Source organism: Neophocaena asiaeorientalis, unplaced genomic scaffold (assembly GCF_003031525.2).
Source record: "Neophocaena asiaeorientalis asiaeorientalis breed wild unplaced genomic scaffold, Neophocaena_asiaeorientalis_V1.1 scaffold79, whole genome shotgun sequence".
NCBI classification, from domain to species: Eukaryota; Metazoa; Chordata; class Mammalia; order Artiodactyla; family Phocoenidae; genus Neophocaena; species Neophocaena asiaeorientalis.
The window spans coordinates 698424-716763 of NW_020175402.1; the positions used below are offsets into that span (position 1 = coordinate 698424).

The window sequence follows — 18340 nt, forward strand, 5'->3', positions numbered from 1 at the left end:
TCAGGTTAAATCCCAGGGTACCCTCCTTGACTCATCTCTTTTCTTCACACTCCAAGTCCAGTCTGTCAACAGATCCTATTGGCTGTACCTTCAAAGTATGTTCGTTCAGAATCTGACTACTTCTTCCTATTGCAATCCTGGTCCAGGCCACCACCATTTCTTTCTTCTTTCTTTCTTTCTTTCTTTCTTTCTCTCTTTCTTTCTCTATTTCTTTCTCTCTCTTTCTTTCTTTCTCTCTCTCTTTCTCTCTCTCTTTCTTTCTTTCTCTCTTTCTCTCTTTCTTTCTTTCTTCTTTCTTTCTCTCTTTTTCTCTTTCTTTCTCTCTTTCTTCTTTCCTTTGTTTCTCTCTTTCTTTCTTTCTTTTTCTTTCTTCTTTCTTTCCTTTCTTTCTTTCTTTCTCTCTCTCTCTTTCTCTCTTTCTCTCTCTCTCCCTTCCTTCCTTCCTTCTTTCTTTCTTTCTTTTTCTTTCTTTCTCTCTTTCTTCCCTTTCTTTCTCTCTTTCTTTCTCTCTCTCTCTCTCTTTCTCTCTCTTTCTCTCTTTCTCTCTCTTTCTCTCTTTCTCTTTCTTTCTCTCTCTCTCTCCCCCTTCCTTCCTTCCTTCTTTCTTTCTTTCTTTCTTTCTTTCTTTCTTTCTTTCTTTCTATCTTTCTTTCACTGCACCACGTGACATGCGGGATCTTAGTTCCCCAACCAGGGATTGAACCCATGTCCCCTGCAGTGGAAGCGCAGATTCTTAATCACTGGACTGCCAGGGAAGTCTCCAGGCCACCATCATTTCTAGACTTATTATTAAATTGGTCTCCTATCTGGTCCTGCAGCATCTGGCCTTGCCCAGTGGTTCTCATCTCAGAGAAAAAGCCAAAGTTCTTACAATGACCTCTAGGGCCCTACATGATCTGACTTATCTCCTATCACTCTCCCCTTTGCTGCATTCACTCCACACTGTTATTGCTTGTGCCAGGCATGCTCTTGCCTCAGGGCCTTTGCACTTGCTATTCTCCCTGCCTAGTATATTCTTCAAAGAACTGCATGGTTGGCTCTCTCACTCCTTCAGATCTTCACTTAAAAGATCCTTCTCTGCGAGGCCTTCCCAAGCTATCCTATCAAAATTTCAACATCTCTCTGACATTTCACATCTCCTGGCCTTGCTTTATGTTTTTTCTTCTTAATATTTATCACTATTCAATACATCATACATTTTACCCATTTATCCTTCTCTGGAATGTAAGTTCCACAGGGATAGAATTTTTTTTATTTTGTTCCCTGAAGTATCTCCAATGCCTCACACAGAGGTCAGTGGTATTTGAAAAATGAATTTACATCTTTCTTTCTTTTTTTTTTTTTTTTTTATCTCCCGTTGCGGCGCACAGGCTCTGGATGGGATCTTCCCGGACTGGGGCACGAACCTGTGTCCCCTACATCGGCAGGTGGACTCTCTACCACTGCGCCACCAGGGAAGCCCTACATCTTTCTTTTAATTTAACCTTCCCAACAATCCAGTAGGATACTTTATTATTGTCTCCAATTTGTAGATGAGAAAACTGAGGCACAGAGGGGTTAAGTCACTTGCTTAAGGGTTACACAGCTAGGAAATGGGACCCGGGGGAATACTGTACCCCCCTTACCTACCAACCTTATTTATTATCATTATCTGTACTCAGATTTCTCACCAGTTAAATGAGGCTCATAAGAGTGCCCTCTTTGTAGGTTCATTGTGACGATTATGTGTGATAAAGCAGGTGACAAGCTTACAGCCAGTGACTGGAGCGTTGCAAACACTTAAGAAATGGTTGCTAGGGATTTGCTGGTGGCGCAGTCGTTAAGAATCCGCCTGCCAATGCAGGGGACACGGGTTTGAGCCCTGGTCTGGGAAGATCCCACATGCCAAGGAGCAACTAAGCCTGTGCGTCACAACTACTGAGCCTGTGCTCTAGAGCCTGTGAGCCACAACTTCTGAGCTCACATGCCATAACTACTGAAGCCCACGCACCTAGAGCCTGTGCACCGCAATGAAGAGTAGCCCCTGCTTGCAGCAACTAGAGAAAGCCTGCGTGCAGCAAAGACCCAACACAGCCAAAAGTAAAAAAGAAAAAAAAAAAAAAGAAGTGGTTGCTAGAAATATGAAAAGGTTGACGTGGAGTTCATGAAAGGTAGGGATGTTTCAGGCACAGAGCCCAGTCAAGGGGCCAGGAAGTTACTATTATTGCATTTAACACAGTTTCTGCATGGAAACTCCTATGCATCCTTCAGAGCCCAAGTCAGAAATGCTCTTCTCTGGGAAGCATTTCCTGGCTTCCCAGCCTACCTCATGTTCCGGTTAAGATTGGGATTTATTTAATGGTTGTTTTTTTGTTTATTTATTTGTTCAATCTGAAGCTGCTACCAGGCTATGAGCTCCCTGAGGGCCAGGTTATTTGGGTCCTGAAGCATAGACACTTTGACGGCCCTCTTTAAAAATATGAAATTATAAACACAAAAAAATTTGAAAGTGAATATTTATTCAGAATGAGAAAAAAATCCCAGCAATATATATTTTTAAAACCTACATGAAGTTTTTAATTCAAAGATACATCAGTCGTGTATTCCCTGGCTGTCCAGTGGTTAGGACTCCACACTTGCACTGCAGGGGGCATGGGTTTGGTCCCTGGTCAGGGAACTAAGATCCCACATGCCAGGTGGCACAGCCAAAACAAACAAACAAAGAAGAGATACATCAGTTTGTTCTCTAGTCCTTTTAAGAAACCAACAAAAGGTACTTTGACTGGCTTAGTTTGACTGTGAAAAGCAACACCACTTTTGTGTACTGAAAGAAAAATAAAATTTACATTTGGCTCATTGGTTCCATACTTCATCTACCAGTGTATTTGCTGCTGTTTACAAACAGAAATGTCTATTTAGTTCTATGTATTAATCTGAATAACAGACGCATATTACAATATTTGAGGCAGATGGTAAACTTTCTTATAGGTCTTACCATGGGGCAAACACTATTTTACAAAGTATAATAATGCTTCATTTTTTAAAGTTGAGGTAAAGAACTTGAGCAACAAAATAGCAAAGCTTCACGGGCAGTGAAATGTAACCTCACGCTCCGATTATGCTCTCTGCCTTTCCATTAGGCCAGTGTAGCTTTCTACCTGCTACAGTGGAAAACAGGAACTGCTTATAAAGCCTGAAAATAAGATGTTCTAAACCCAAATCCCAGAGCGTTTTAGTAGGATTAGCATCTTGGAGAAAAGTACTAATTGCCCAACTACTCCTTCAAAACAGCTCCAGAGAAAAGCTCTGCTTTCTCAGACTTATTCCATTCCATTCCGTTCCATTCACACCTTTTGCTAACTAGGGTGAAGAGCTTTAGACCAAACAGCACTTTTATTAATACTATTTTTCTCTCAGAGCAAGTTCTTCATGCTGACATTTCCAGTGTCAGGAAGCACAAATACTCTTACATTCAAAAGTTTTTATTTTTATTTTTCTAGAATGTATTTTATTGAAGTATAGTTGATTTCCAATGTTGTGTTAACTTCTGCTGTACAGCAAAGTGATTCACATGCATATATATATGTATATACATACATATATATATTCTTTTTCATACTCTTTTCCATTATGGCTTATTACAGGATATTGAATATAGTTCTCTGTGTTATACAGTAGGATCTTGTTGTTTAGCGAATCTATATGTAATAGTTTGCATCTGCTAATCCCAAACTTGCACTCCATCCTTCCTCCCTGCCCCTTGGCAACCACAAGTCTGTTCTCTGTCTGTGAGTCTGCTTCTGTTTTGGAGATAAGTTCATTTGTGTCATATTCTGGATTTCACACGTAAGTGATACCATATGGTATTTGTCCTTCTCCTTCTGACATACTTCACTTAGTATGATCATCTCTAGGTCCATGCATGTTGCTGCAAATAGCATTATTTCATTTTTTTTATGACTGAGTAGTATTCCACTTGTATATACACCACATCTTCTTTATCCATTCATCTGTTGATGGACACTTAAGTTGCTTCCATGTCCAACAACTTTTAAAGTTTAAAAAACGGACAGGAACTTCCCTGGTGGTGCAGTGGTTAAGAATCTGCCTGCCAATGCAGGGGACACAGTTTCGAGCCCTGGTCCAGGAAGATCCCACATGTCGCGGAGCAACTAAGCCCGTGTGCCACACCTACTGAGTCTGCGCTCTAGAGCCCGTGAGCCACAACTACTGAGCCCATGTGCTGCAACTACTGAAGCCCGCGCGTCTAGAGCCCGTGCTCCGCAACAAAGGGAAGCCACTGCAATGAGAGGTCCACTCACCGCAACAAAGAGTAGCCCCCCCCTCTGCAACTAGAGAAAGCCCGCGCGCAGCAGCGAAGAAACAACGCAGCCAAAAATAAATAAAAAAGAAAAACAAAAAAACAGACAAATACCATGAACAATATAAATTTAAAATAGTAGCACGTTTTAATTAAAATACTGCTTAAACCTCTTCTATGATACTTTTTTCCTTACTTTTTTTGGCTGCTCACCCTTTTATGATTTCTGAGACAACACTATATGATATTTTCTATAACAGGACTAGAAAGATAAGTCAGTCTTTCCTTTTGCATGATTGACCAAAATTAGTTTTTTATTAGTGATCATTTAGACTTTTTTTTGTTATTAGTAAGATTATTTATTCTCTTAAGGACTGTTAAACTTGGGATAACGTCTATCAAATTTCTTACATATGTGAGCTTTAAGATTTGAAAGGATTTTCCATAGACTGGCTTCTGGCTTCATATGTTTCAAACCTTATTTCTCCTCCAATACCCTCACACCAGTGAGGCCAGTCATAGTAAACGATCTCTGATTCTGCACCTTCATATCACAACATATCACAGCATAGAGGGCATGAGGAGGATTACTGGAAGGCATTCTGGGGCATTTATTAGAAATAATAAAACTATACCTGGAAGGAGCTAGGACCCCATAATTATATCCCCCCCAAACCCAAACCCAAACCCAAAGCCACCTCCCCTTAGCCAGATTTCAAAAAGGCCCGTGACCATCTGAAGAGAGGTGCAATGGAGGAGATCGGGTGGAAAGAGATCTGAATTGACTGTGGTTGAAATACCTTAATTTTGCAAATTTTATAAAAATATATAATCTCATGCAAATAATATGTCCTGATGTGGAAGCTTCACGAGTTTCTTTCTTTCTCTTTTAAAGTGAAATCAAGTTTATTTAGAGAGATACACATTCCATAGGCAGAAATGTTGTCTGTCTCAGAAGGGAGAGCGGCCAGCTTGAAGAGTTTCATGATAAATCCACTCCTGCCAAAGGAGTCCCCCAAGGCCTAGCCTTGGACATCACACACAGTGGGGTATCAAGTTTGCATCGAATGTCAGGTCCAGAAAGAAGAGCATTAGAGAGCAGCAGGGCCAGTGGTTTTAACCTTCTCATACAGTCTTCAGACTCTGAGGTGGTGTCTCAAAGTCTGAGGTGGGGAATTCTTGAAACATAGATGACCTCTGTTTAAGTAATAATGATGACATTAAGGGTCATCATCAGCCCGACGTGCATTCTGCACTTTACTATGTGACAGACACTGTTCTAAGTAAGTAACTTGATACCCCACTGGTATCAAGTTACTTACCCTTTACAATATACCTACAGAGTTGGAACTATCACTATTCCATTTTACAGATAAGGAAACTGAGACTTGAAAAGTTTCAGCTTCATATATTAAGGTTCCATGTATAATGCCTTTGTAAAAAAATGGTTCTACTAATTACAGGCTTTGAAAAAGGCTGAAATGGCCCAAGCCCTTCCTTTTACACATGGGGAAGTAAAACCCAGAAAAAAGGGAGGTCATTTGCTCAACGTCACACATTCGTCCTTTTTCTTTTTTTAAAAAATTATTATTTATTTTTGGCTGTGTTGGGTCTTCATTGCGGTGCGCAGGCTTCTCACTGCGGTGGCTTCTCTTGCTGCGGAGCACGGGCTCTAGGCGCGTGGGCTTCAGTAGTTGTGGCGTGCGGGCTCAGTAGTTGTGGCGCACGGGCTTAGTTGCTCGGCGGCATGTGGGATCTTCCCGGACCAGGGCTTGAACCCGTGTCCCCTGCATTGGCAGGTGGATTCTTAACCACTGTACCACCAGGGAAGTCCCCACACATTCGTTCTTATTTCCTGGATGCCTGCTCTGTGCCAGGCACTGTTCTATGACCTAGGGCTTCAGAGAACAACAAGACACTCACAGAACACAATTTTAGTGGGTAGGGAGCGGTCAAAGGACAATACATACAAGATAGATATAAATAAGCAAAGTAATTCCAGTGAGTGCTGAGATAAATTCACGGACATGGGACTGAGTGACAGGGAGGGAGAACACTAATTCAGACTGAGAAGTGGTCAGGGAAATGTGGTCTGAGCAGGTGACATGTGAGCTCGAAATCTGAGTGAGCCGGAGAAGCCAGCCATGGACCTCCATGGGAGAGGAGCACCCCAGGTGGAGGAATGGTGAGGGCAAAGCCCTGAGGCAGGAATACTTTGTCTGTAAAACAGAGCAGACTCCTGGGCCAGTGCTCATTCACCACTTGCTGCCTCTCTAGGCCCTCAGAGAGGCCCTTTGATGTCCTGGGCCTCCCTTAAGCTCAGCCCTAAAATGCCAACTTCTCCAGGAAGGCAGCAGCTCTCTGAGGCTGTGGGTCCCCCTCCCAGAAGCCCTGTGGCTGAACCGGATCTGAGTTTCCTGGTTCCTGTCTGGCAGGGGATGAGCAGACATCCTCCCTGCCTTCTCTCCCCAGGCTCCAGCCCCAGTCCCAAATCTCCATGGCAACCCTAGACACAATCCTGATCTGAAGAAGGATCTGGAACAGGGAGCACAAACATCACTGAAGAGACCAGAGGAGCTGGCGTACTTGCCTCCCTTGCTCTCTGTATCCTGCCAATCCCTCCACTGGCCTAACCAGGCCCCTATACCCCAGTCTCCCCAAAGACCCCAAACTGAAGATTCTGCAGGTCTTCCCCATCGCTGGGCACAGGAGGGCCTGGATGGAAGCCTGTCCTCTGCAGCTGCCCCAAAGGCTGCTCCTGCTGGGGGCAACTGCCCTGACTGTGTCTGCTCTGCACACAGGTGAGTACAAGGTGGCTTGGCTGGGGCAGGCAGGAGATTCAGGTCCCACCACCCTTTGAGATTGTGTTTCCTCAATCAGCACTCACCCTGATGAGCTGGGGTCCCTTGAGTTGGGGGACACTGGGAAACCCTGTGCCTGGTCTTGGCTGGCACCCTCAAGTCCACCCCCACCCCTCTGGGTGGCTGGAGCTCCAAGTCACCCAGAAGCAGGTGTCTGGGGGCGGGTGGGGCAGTCTGGCACCGGGAAACACTGTGGGCTTTGGAGTCAGATGGCCCTGCGTTCGCACACACACCCTTGACATTACTGTTTCCACTGTCTAAGACTTGGTTTCTTCAGCAGTAAGATGAAAAGAATAATAGGCCCTTGCCCCTTAAGGCAGAGGTCCCCAACCCCCAGGGCCAGTCCTCGGCCTGCTAGGAACCGGGCCTCAAAGCAGGAGGTGAGTGGTGGGCAAGAGAGCGAAGCTTCATCTGCCGCTCCCCGTCGCTCCCCGTCGCTCGCATTACCATCTGAACCATCCCCACCCCCCGACCTCCGTCTGTGGAAAAACTGTTGCCCACAAAACCAGTCCCTGGTGCCAAAAAGGTTGGGGACCGCTGCCTTAAGGGGCTATTATTATTGTGCATATAAGGTGAGATAAACCATGCAAGACACATAGACAGTGCCCAGCTCATAGAAGGTGCTCGTTCACCCACTCTCTGAACCTCCGCCTGTCCCGTGTGCCTCCAGGGCAGGTTCTGGCTTTAGTAGGTCTGCACAGATATGAGAAGATGCTCCCACATCCTGAGCCCTAACGGAGAATTTCTCCCCCAAAGACCCACATCCCGGCTTGTCCTCAAGCACCACTGGTGCCCCTACCATGCACCAGAAAAGCCACGTCCTGTTCTCCTTCTATCCTTACAAAAATCAGATGGTTTGAGTACTTATACGTTATCTCATTAATCCTCACAACAACCCTGTACCAGTGAGGATGTTTTGGGTTGTAAGTAACAGTTACCAGACTAAACAGAGCTTAAACCATAGGACAGGGCTTCCCTGGTGGCGCAGTGGTTGAGAATCCACCTGCCGATGCGGGGGACACGGGTTGGTGCCCCGGTCCAGGAAGATCCCACATGCCGCAGAGCGGCTGCGCCCGTGAGCCATGGCCGCTGGGCCTGCACGTCCGGAGCCTGTAACATTTATTATTTCACTTAAGAAGAGAGGCCATAGATGAGTCCAGAAATGGTTAATTCATCAGCTCAACCATGTCAAGGCTCCTCCAAATTCTCATGACCTCATCCTTGCAAGATATCTGTTGCAGCTCTGGGCATCGCATCCTCAGTCAATAGCTTTCAAAAGCAGGAAGAAAAAGGGGCTCCTCATCACACAGCTCTCCCTCCTTTTTTTTTTTTTTTTAAAAATCAGGGAAGAAAATCTTTCCCAGGAATGCTCAGCAAACCTCTCCTTAAATGTCATTGGCCAGAATCAGTTCACAGGCCAATCCCTAAACCTGGCAAATGGAATTAGGTTTACAAGGCTTGGTTTAGGCCAAAGACCAGGGGGGCTCTCTGATAACTGAGGGGAATTAAGTTTCTCTTAGCAAGGAGAAACGGAATGCCTGTTGGCTGGGCAGGTGCCCAACCGTGTCTCCCCCATCCTTTTATTTTTTGGCTGCACTGCGAGGGTTGTGGGATCTTAGTTTCCCGAACAGGAATTGAACCTGGGCCCTCCACAGTGAGAGTGCGGAGTCCAAACCACCGGAGGGAAGGCCAGGAAATTCCCTCCCCCATCCTTGAATAACACTTCCGTAATGCTCATTAAATGCCAGGCACCACTCTAAGCACTGAACCCACACACGTCCACAATCCTTTAGTTTCCACTACAAAATATGAAAAGCTCTGACAACCAAAATTTGTTCTTAGCTAACTAACTGGCAACACCTGACCTGAACTGACAGGAGGCTGTTTACAGTCTGTATTTGTCCTACTTAGGGTAAATGTTCTGTACAATTGCTCTAGAAAATGTGTTTGATCGTGGAAGGCTGTGGCAGACTCCATTTGGGGCTGCAACATATTATATATCTTTCTAAAATCTGAAAAATTCTGAAACACATCCTAGGGTTTTTGAATACGTGATTGAGGACTTGAATTACATTTTTTAATCCTCACAAAAATTCTGACATTGCTCAATCATCCCCATTTTCCCGACAAGAAGACTGAGGTTCAAAGAGGCTGAGTGACTCACTCGGGGGTCACACAACGGGCAGAAGGCAGGGCCAGGCTTGGAACGGGACCGCGTGGTTCCTGGTGCTTTTCCCCGCAGCCTACCTGGTGGACCTGTGCGGCCGGACGTGGCAGGCGGACAGGCTGCTGCCTCGCTCGCACTCCGCGTCGCGCCGCTTCTACTTCGTGGCCCCGGACACCGACAGCAGGCTCTGGATGCGGGCGGCGACCCCCGGCGACAGGATCCGCTTCCAGTTCCGCTTCTTCCTGGTCTACAGCCTGACCCCGGCGGCGCCCAACACCTCCTCCCCGGCGCCGGCGCCGGAGGACCCCTGCGCACCCGGGTCCTACCTGCAGTTCTACGAGGGCCCACCGGGGGCGCCATGGCCCTTGGGGGCCCGGTTCTGCGGCCTATCACTGGGCCGGTGGCGTCCTCCGGGGACTTCCTGGGCCTGCGCCTGGTCACCAGAGGCCGCCAGCCCCGCGTGGACTTCGTAGGCGAAGTCTCCTCTTTCCGGTTGGGTGGGTGCGGGCTGGTCCTGAGAGAGGGCGGGGGCTGGGGCCTGGCGGCAGGGTCAGGGGCTTCAGGAAGGGGCGGTCCAGACCCAAAGAGCCAGCCCCATAAACCTGACTTCCATGGATGCACGGACCAGCCCCTCACCTGTTCACACACAACTCCCACTCCCACACGATTCCCACACACTCACACACCTCACACTCCAGCACCCACCGTACCTGCGCACAACTCGCACCTCGTACACACCTGGCACACCCACCTGCACCTCACACACTGAAACACCCAACCCACAGGCCTGGCGTACTGTACACTCTCTCCCACACACAGTTCCCATCATGCACACCTCATTGTACACAATACCACTTTGCACACTGCCATGCAGCTCACACACTCTCATGTTCGCACACTGGCTTCTCTGTCCTGGGTCCACCCAATTGCAGAGGGGCCGAGAGTTGGGACTCTGGTGGCTGTAAGTGACAGAAACCCACTTAGGCAAGGAAAGGGAACTGATAATAATAATCCCTCGTTGAGCACTGCCTGTGGCCCTTCTTATGCCAGATCCCATCTGTTCTCACAGCAGCTCTGCTGGGCCAGTGCTCATACCCTCGTATTTATTGATGGGAAACAGGCTTGGAGAGGTTGAGTGAAGCGCCACAGGACTCCCAGCTCAGAGGTGGAGGAGCTGGGCTTTAACTGCTAGAGTTTGTCCTCTGCTCCAGTTGAGTCAGGGCTTTAGTCCCAGCAGGTTTCCCCAGGACTGAAGACACTCACTGATGTTTCAGCAGAGGAGCTGCCAAAGCCCAGAAGTTTCCAAAACCTCGGAGAAGCATCATCGCCCTCGCTGGCAAAATATCCAGACTGGAGAATTAAACATAGGGTTGGGGCTTCCCTGGTGGCGCAGTGGTTGGGAGTCCGCCTGCCGATGCAGGGGATGTGGGTTCGTGCCCCGGTCCGGGAAGATCCCACATGCCGCGGAGCGGCTGGGCCCCTGAGCCATGGCCGCTGAGCCTGCGCGTCCGGAGCCTGTGCTCCGCAACGGGAGAGGCCACAGCAGTGAGAGGCCCGCGTACCGCAAAGAAACAAAACAAAACAAAACAAACATGGGGTTGTGAGCACTTCAAGGCAAGAACAGGGGGGCCTCTGAGAGCCAGCACAGGTTCACCAGGGCTGGACCTCGACACGCCAGGCCGCGGACAGCCCTTCAACCTGAGCTGGTCAGAGAGCACCCCCTGCTGTCTCATGTGTGCCTTTGGGGCCATGACTGATGGTGCCTGGGTTCCCCTTTCTGGCTCCTGTGGGCTGTAGCCTGCCAAGGGTCCTATTATATTGTTTTGCAAGCAGATCTCGCAGGCTAATTGGAAATCAACCCCTCCCTCCCTCCTTTCCTCCCTCCCTCCCTTTCTCACCTTCCGTGAGGTACCAGCCAAGCATGTTGCGGCTGCTTTGTGTTTAGCAGGGTTGGACTCGGAAGCAGGCGGCAGTGGCGAAGCCCTGTCACAACTCTGACTTCCTTGGATCACTTTTCACCACTTTTTACTTGGATTACTGTTTGTGTTTTCTCTCTCATAGATATTCACTCTTACCCCTGCACATCTTTTATAAATCAGAGCATTCACTCTCATTTGCACATGAAAAAACCCCAAGTCAATTTGGCTTAAGCCAAAGGAGAATTTGGGGGGGCTCCTATAACTGGGATATTAAGGTGTTTGTTCAGCTATAGCTTGATTCAGGAGATCAAGGAATGCCACCTGGGCTCTATCTCTTTGTTCTCTCCCTTTGCATTGCACTGGGTCTCTTTGGCTTCCATCTCAGGCAGCTCCAGTTCCTCTTTCTACTTGGCAGCAAGGTGACCCTGCAGCTCCAAGCCCACAGTCCCCCTTATAACTCTCACCTCAGTGAAATAAAGAGCGAGGATCTTTTCTCTCTCTCTCACTTTTTTTTTTTTTTTTGGCTGCGCCGAGTGCCTTGCAGGATCTCAGTTCCTGACCAGGGATTGAACCTGGGCCCCCAGCAGTGAAAGAGCTGAGTCCTAACCAATGCCAGGGAACCGCGAAGATCTTTTCTTATGGTTCTAGCAAAAGTCCTCGGGGCCAAATTTGATTAGTCACATGGGCCATGTGTCCGTTCCCGGGGCCAGGAATGGAATGCTCTGATCCCCATGTCCACCTCTGAGCCATGGTATTGGTCAGTCCCTCCTGAACCAGCTTTTCTCCACAGAATGGGGTGCTGGGTAAGCCAAACCTGTCTGCCACACCCTGTGCACCAAGTCATACCCTTCTCTCACCTGTGTGCCTATTCATTCATTTAACAAAGATTGAGTACCTGCCCTTGTGCCAGGTGCTGTTCTAGGCTCCAGGGATACATGCAGCAGTGAATGAAAGAGAAGTCCCTGCCCCATTTGAGCTGACATTCTAGTGGGGGAGGCAGACCATAAACAAAGAACCAATCAAATCCATAATCTGCAGAGGTGGTAAGTGCTGCAGAGGAACCCAAATCCAGATAAAGGGGTGGTGGGGGAGGGATGGTGTGCCGTTCTCACGTGGAGGTGAGGGCAGGCCTTCCAACACGATGACATTTGAGTGGAGACCTGAGGGGAGCAAGCCATGCAGTTACGGGCAGGGCTGATGGCAGGTGCAGTGCCGCGAGCCGGAATGAGTTTGGAATGTTCAGGTTGCTGGGCTACCATAGGCTGTGCGTGCACACTGGGTGCCACAGTGCTCAGGAGCGTGGGGCTGAATTCCTATCCTGCTGCTTAGATACAAGCTGTGTGGCCTTGGTCCAGTGACCTAACCTCCCTGGGCCTCGGTCTTCTCATCTCTAAAATGGGATTGATAATAGTATTGACCCTACAGGGTTAATGTAAGAACTTCATGAGCTGGGATGTGAACCACGCCTGGCTTGGAATAGGAGCTCAATAAATGTTAGCTGCCGTCATCATCCCCATCCCCATCATCATCTTTACGATCATACACCTGCCTCATCCGTACCCTCATCTGCACGCACATGGAGACAGCCTCTCCTGCTCACACCTCCCGCATCCCCTCCCCATAGGGCCAAACATTCTGCGGTGCTCAGCGTCCTCGTCGTGCCTCCCCTCTCAACCCCAGGATGCTGTTGTGCCTACTTCCAATGGCAGAACCGCAGGTGCATCCCCCCGAGGCTGGCGTGCGATCCCTGGGCACGGACAACTGTGGCGACGGCAGTGACCAGGCTTCTTGGGCAGCAGCTAACTGCAGAGGTCAGTGACAGGTGTGGCTTGGGTCCTGCTGAGCAGCTGGGTTAGAAGCTGGAGGCCGGAGGCACGGGTGCGGCAGGAGAGGATGAGGTGAAGCACAGTAGTGGGGAATCCATTCAGACCAGACTGCCTGAGGACCAGAGGATGTTAGAGCTCAAATGGTGATCGAATCCAGCTGCTTCCAAATGTCGTTTCAGTGGTGGAAGCTTTTCCTGCACAGAGCCTTGCAGAGGCCCCAGACATCACAAGGAGAGATGCTCTACTTAACTGGACGTGGGAGGCCTGGGCCGCGGCTGACTGATGTCCCACTGAGAGACCTGAGTTTGACCTTCAAGACTTTGAAAACCATTGATCCAGCCTGACTCCCACATTTTGTAGATGGGGAAACTGAGGCCTAGGGAGGAGAAATGACGTGCCCAAGGTCATAGAGTCACTGAGTGACATAACCAGGAATGACCTCTGTGGATGGACAGAGGGGACCAGACTAGGTCACCCCTGATTATCCTTCTTAGGAATCTGGACATGCCCCACTCCCAGTCAGGGTTGCCATGTCCTGTTGAACAGCTTGTTCGTTGCAAAAATGCACCTGGCTGAGGGGTAAAACCCAGCTTCCCGGGAGCCCACACACTTCCCTCCCCAGGCACTCCTCAGGGTCCTCCCGGACACTATGCTCTGTGCCCAGAGGCCCGGGCCCTATGTCCTCTCCTCCCGCTGCCACACCTGTTCCCCCCTCGTTCTCCTCTATACCGTATCGCCAGCTGGACTCGTCTTCGAACACTAGTTATATAACCACCTCCCCACCTGACATCTCCACGTGGCTGTGCAGGCGGGTCTCACACTTAACTTGCCCCAAACTGAACTCATGATCCACAGCCGGCCCTGCGTCCTGCTTCTCACCCGTGTCCCCTCCTCACTCCTCACTCAGCCCACACAAGCCTCCCAGGGGCCCCCAGGCCCTGAGTGACCTGGCCCGTCACCTCCCACCTGCTCGCTTGCTCCAACAGCTCCTCCACTCCGGCCCCTGGCAGCTCCTTCCACGCTCCAGTCTTGTCCTGCCTCTGGTCTCTCACTAGCTCTTTCCTCCACCTGGAAGGCTTTTCCCAGAGGTTCACATGCTCATTCCTTTGCCTTCTGCAGGTCTTGGCTTAACCCTCACCCTCTCCATGAGCTCTTTCCTTACCCCTTTGTTTAAAAATAGCAACCCTGGGATTTCCCTGGGCGGTCCAGTGGTTAGGTCTCTGTGCTTCCACTGCAGGGGCCACGGGTTCCCTGGTCGGGGAACTAAGATCCCACAAGCTGTGCGGCCAAAAAAAAAAAAAACACGAAAAGCAGCCCCGTGTCCATTGAAAGCAAAACAGGTAAATAAAACCTGGCATGTCCACACAATGAAATATCGTTCAGCCCTACAAAGGAAGGAAATGCCGACACATGCTACAACATGGATGAACCTTGAGGACATTATGCTGACTGCAGTAAACCAGTCACGAAAGGACGAATACTATGTGATTCTACCTAGGTGAGACATCCAGAGAACTCAAAGAGACAGAAAGCAGAATGATGGTTGCCAGGGGCTGTGGAGGGGAAATGGGGAGTTATTCACAATGGGTACAGAGTTTCAGTTTTATGAGAGGAAAACAGTCCTGAGAATGGATGGTGTTGATGGTTGCTCAACAATATGGATGGACTTAATACTACGGAACTGTACTTAAAAACGGTTAAAATGGTACATTGTGTTTTGTAGAGTTTACCGCAATTGAAAGAAAAGTAGCAACCTTGCCCCTCGCCGCGCGCCCTGTCCCTCCTTCCTGCTTGATTTCCCCTCGTAGCCCCTGTCTCCATTTGACACATGGTGGAATTTGTGTTCTGTGTTGCCTCGCACTAAAACGCCAGCTCCATGGGGGCCTTTTTGTCTGTTTTGCTCACTGTCATATCCCCCAGTCCCTAGAGCAATGCCTGGGGTACAGTAGCAGGTGATCAAAAAATACTCATCAAATGAGTGGAAGAATGAACCTCTCTGTCTCCGTTTCCTTATCCGTAAACAGGGGATGATAAACCTAACCTCTCAGATTTGTCATGAACTTTAAGTGAAACCCTGTGGGTGAAGGGCCCAGCACAGAGCACGGTTCTTGGTGCAGAGAAAATGCTCAATACAGCATTACTCCTTGAGAAGTAGCTCCATTCATCCACCCCCAGCCCCTGGAGCTAGACTGTGAATTCAAGTCCACCCCTGTCACTTCCAGCTGTGTGATCTGGGCAGGTGACTTAACGTCTCTGTGCCTCACTTCTCTTATCTGTGAAATAAAAATACTAACACTAAGAGGTTTGGGGAGGATTAAACGAGACATAATCATAGCCTGCAAGGGGCAGATCTCAGTGTGTCAGAGCTGTTATTTGCCACTGCCGGTCCCTCTCCGGTGCCCAGCCAGGAAGGGAGTACGGATGATGGTACCGCCGGGCCCCTGACTCTTCCCCCAGCTCTGGGGTCTGTGGGCCCCCTGGGGATTGCAGCTGAGAGGAGCCCCCCAGCACGCCGGGACCCTGCACAACAGGACGCCGCTCCGGAAGGTAGATGGCTCTTGGTTGTCAGCTGCCGCTGCTCCTTCCGCCGAGACCACACTTGTCCCTCTCCAGTGATGGGTGGGGGCAGCTGGCCCAGGCTGAGGCCTGAGTGCTCTTTCTTTCTACAGGCCTCCAGCCACCGGGGTGGCTGGCCTCCTCGTGGGCCTCCTCTGGAGCTGCTGCTCCTCCAGCCGGCTGGCTTGGGGGGCTGGTGGTGTGTACCATGTTACACACGTCCTGGCCAGGTGGCCCCTGGGGGCCTGCGGCTGAGTGAGCCAGGTCGGGGGGGGTCATCCTTAGAGAGGCTGTGGGCATCAGAGGAAGGAGAGTGGGCTCTGGGGTCAGACAGTCCCCGAGTTCTGCCCCCACCCCCCACAGGGCTGTCTAACCTTGGGCAGATCATATAACCCTCCGAGACTCAGTCTGCCCCTCTGGAAAATGGGATGATTCCTGCCTCACAGGGTCATGGTGAAGGCCACAGGAGGCAGCTGACCCTGCAACCTGCATGGTTGACTGGCACTCGGCTGGATCAGTGAAGGGCAGGGAGTAGGGGCCTCGCTCCCCTGAAGCTGCCTTGCTTCACGCCCGGACCTCACTTGCCCTGCTTTGCCCCATCCTGGCCCACCCTCAGGTACCACGAGTCCAGTCGTAGTCAAAGACACAGGAGACAGCCCTGGCGGGGATAGCACCGTTTATTAAGAAAGATCAAGATAAAGACCACAGGAGGGTCCCTTCTAGGACACAGAGGCCAGGCGTCCCGGACCCACCTCTGGGGGTTGCTGGTGGGGAGGGCGCTTGCCCCCAGTTGGGCCCTGGGGCTCCCACAGATGGGGCAGGGCTGTCACGCCCCCTTCGTGTCCCTCCCAGTCATGAGTCCCGGCTCCCCTACCCAAGGCATTAACTCTTTCCGACCACCAATGCTCTCCTCCCCCCATATGCCCTGGGCCTTCACTTCCAGATCAGTGGGGGGACGTGGCCTGGTGCAGGCAGGGAGACACTCTCATTGCTGGGCTCTGCCTGTAGCAGCTCCTGGTAAGAGTTGAGGTGGGCTTTCCCTTGCAGCCCCTCAGGGCAGGGGCCCTGGGCTAGGTGTGGGGTGGGAGGGATGCAGGCCAGGAGGGCTTGGTGGGAGGGGAGAGGCTGCCAGGGGCCGGTGGCCTGGCTGGCTAGGCGGAGGTGGAGGGGCGCTGGGACATGGGCTGGCAGGGCTGGGGGCTGCCTGCCCAGGGGTGAGCTGCTTTTTGCACCACAGTTAGCACTAAAGAGCTTTCCCAACCCGGAGGAGGGTGGCGAAGGCCACTGCGATGCCCTCTGCTCCAGGTAGCTGGCGAGGTTCCGGGTAGCTGGTGAGGCTCCAGGCTGGAAGCCGAGTTTGGCTCCTGTAGAAATGAGGGCTGCCCAAGGGCTGAAGAAACGGGCAGACCAGCACTACCTCGGGGAGCTCTGTTGGTGGGGGCAGTTCTGAGCCTGCTCAGCCACCGTGGCCGACCCCAAGTCCTGGTGACCCTTTGAGGCACCTGCTCCCATGCAACCCGCCCTGCCCAGCAGCCCGTGGCTTTGCCCAGGTGTGCCTGTGTGGGGTGGCGTGCCCACCCTCCAGTCCAGCCCAGGGCAGTAGCAGCAAAGCGTGGCATCGCCTCCGTTTCTTACAAAATATTCATAATAATAATATTAATAATAATATAGTCGATGCTGCGGGGCTGGGGCGCTGCCCGGGAGTCCGTGTGGGGCAGGCAGTGCCTACGAGGGGCAGGGGCGCATGTTGGCCCCCGCCTGGGCGCGGTGCTGCAGATCCAGTGGCTGTGGAGGCGGGGTGCCAGGCCGGGCAGAGTGCAGCACCAGGTTCTTGATACAGCCCGTGATGCCCGAGGAGAACCTGCCCCCGGTCAGCACCGCCGCGTCGGGGGCTCCACCTGCGGGGAAGGGAGAGGGCGGGGCCTGTCAGCTCCAGGAGGTGGGGGGAGGAAGGCCCCGTGCTCTACCTCTGCCGGAGCCCCTGGCCCTCCCCGACCTGGAGGAGCGGCCCCAGGCCTGCACGTGGCCCGAGCTCAAGACTTACCGACGTAGATGCTGCCCTTGGTGTTGACTGCCACGTTAGGGCCTGGGGACTGGCCGCTGACCAGCTCCTCTCCGTCCACCTGGATGGAGCCTCTCCGGCCCTCTCTGCAGTGGAACGGGGTCAGGCCCCTCACCACCGATCCCCCGTCCTTCTCAACCCAGTGAGAGCCCCTCCCTTTGCTACAGAGACCAGCCAGAGCAGCATGACCCCGCTCCTTGCCCCCTCCGTCCGCTGGGTGAGATCTGGTCCCACAGGCTGCATCCGTCCCCTAGGGTGCTTGTGCGCCCACCCCATGCAGTTCTGTCCTGCCCTGGAAGTCTGTGCTCCGGCTGGTGGGCTCTCCCCTGACCCTGGCTTCAAGTTCTGTCTCCCCAGAGCTCTATGCCTGCCTCCCTGCCCATGATGGGGGGCGTCCTGTCCCAGTGCAGGACTCTGGGCCCTTCGCCCTAGTGCCCGGGGGGCTCCCTTACCGCAGTGCCATCACCCGATGCCACTCGCCATCGTTGATGGGGTCCTCAGAGACAAGGCGGGCCTCCCCACTGCCCAGCTGGTAGCTGCAGTCACACAGACCCAAGAGGGTGTGAGCAGGGGGCAGGACTGGAGGGGGTGTGGGACGGTGGTGGTGGTGTGCAGCTGGGGCACTGGGCACTGCAGCTTCTTCCTGGGG

The 18340-nt window shown here is 51.4% G+C and overlaps 2 protein-coding genes across 2 annotated transcripts in view; one reads left to right on the top strand and one right to left on the bottom strand.

The window, feature by feature from the left end:
- The first annotated feature begins 7019 nt into the window (after window positions 1-7019).
- Window positions 7020-15888, top strand: LDLRAD2 (low density lipoprotein receptor class A domain containing 2). Its single transcript, XM_024766868.1, is given in 7 exon segments — window positions 7020-7101; window positions 9404-9721; window positions 9724-9825; window positions 12928-12999; window positions 13002-13058; window positions 15438-15620; window positions 15743-15888. Coding segments are annotated over 7 exon segments (960 nt in total).
- Window positions 15889-16288: 400 nt separating this feature from the next.
- Window positions 16289-18340, bottom strand: part of HSPG2 (heparan sulfate proteoglycan 2) — a 106481-nt gene continuing 104429 nt past the window's right edge. Inside the window, exons 96-98 of the mRNA XM_024766869.1 lie at window positions 18144-18227; window positions 17674-17777; window positions 16289-17527 (exon numbers count right to left, since the gene is read on the bottom strand). Of these exons, the coding sequence (XP_024622637.1) occupies window positions 17355-17527; window positions 17674-17777; window positions 18144-18227 (361 nt within the window). The 3' untranslated portion in view covers window positions 16289-17354. The remainder of the gene's footprint in view (window positions 17528-17673; window positions 17778-18143; window positions 18228-18340) is intronic.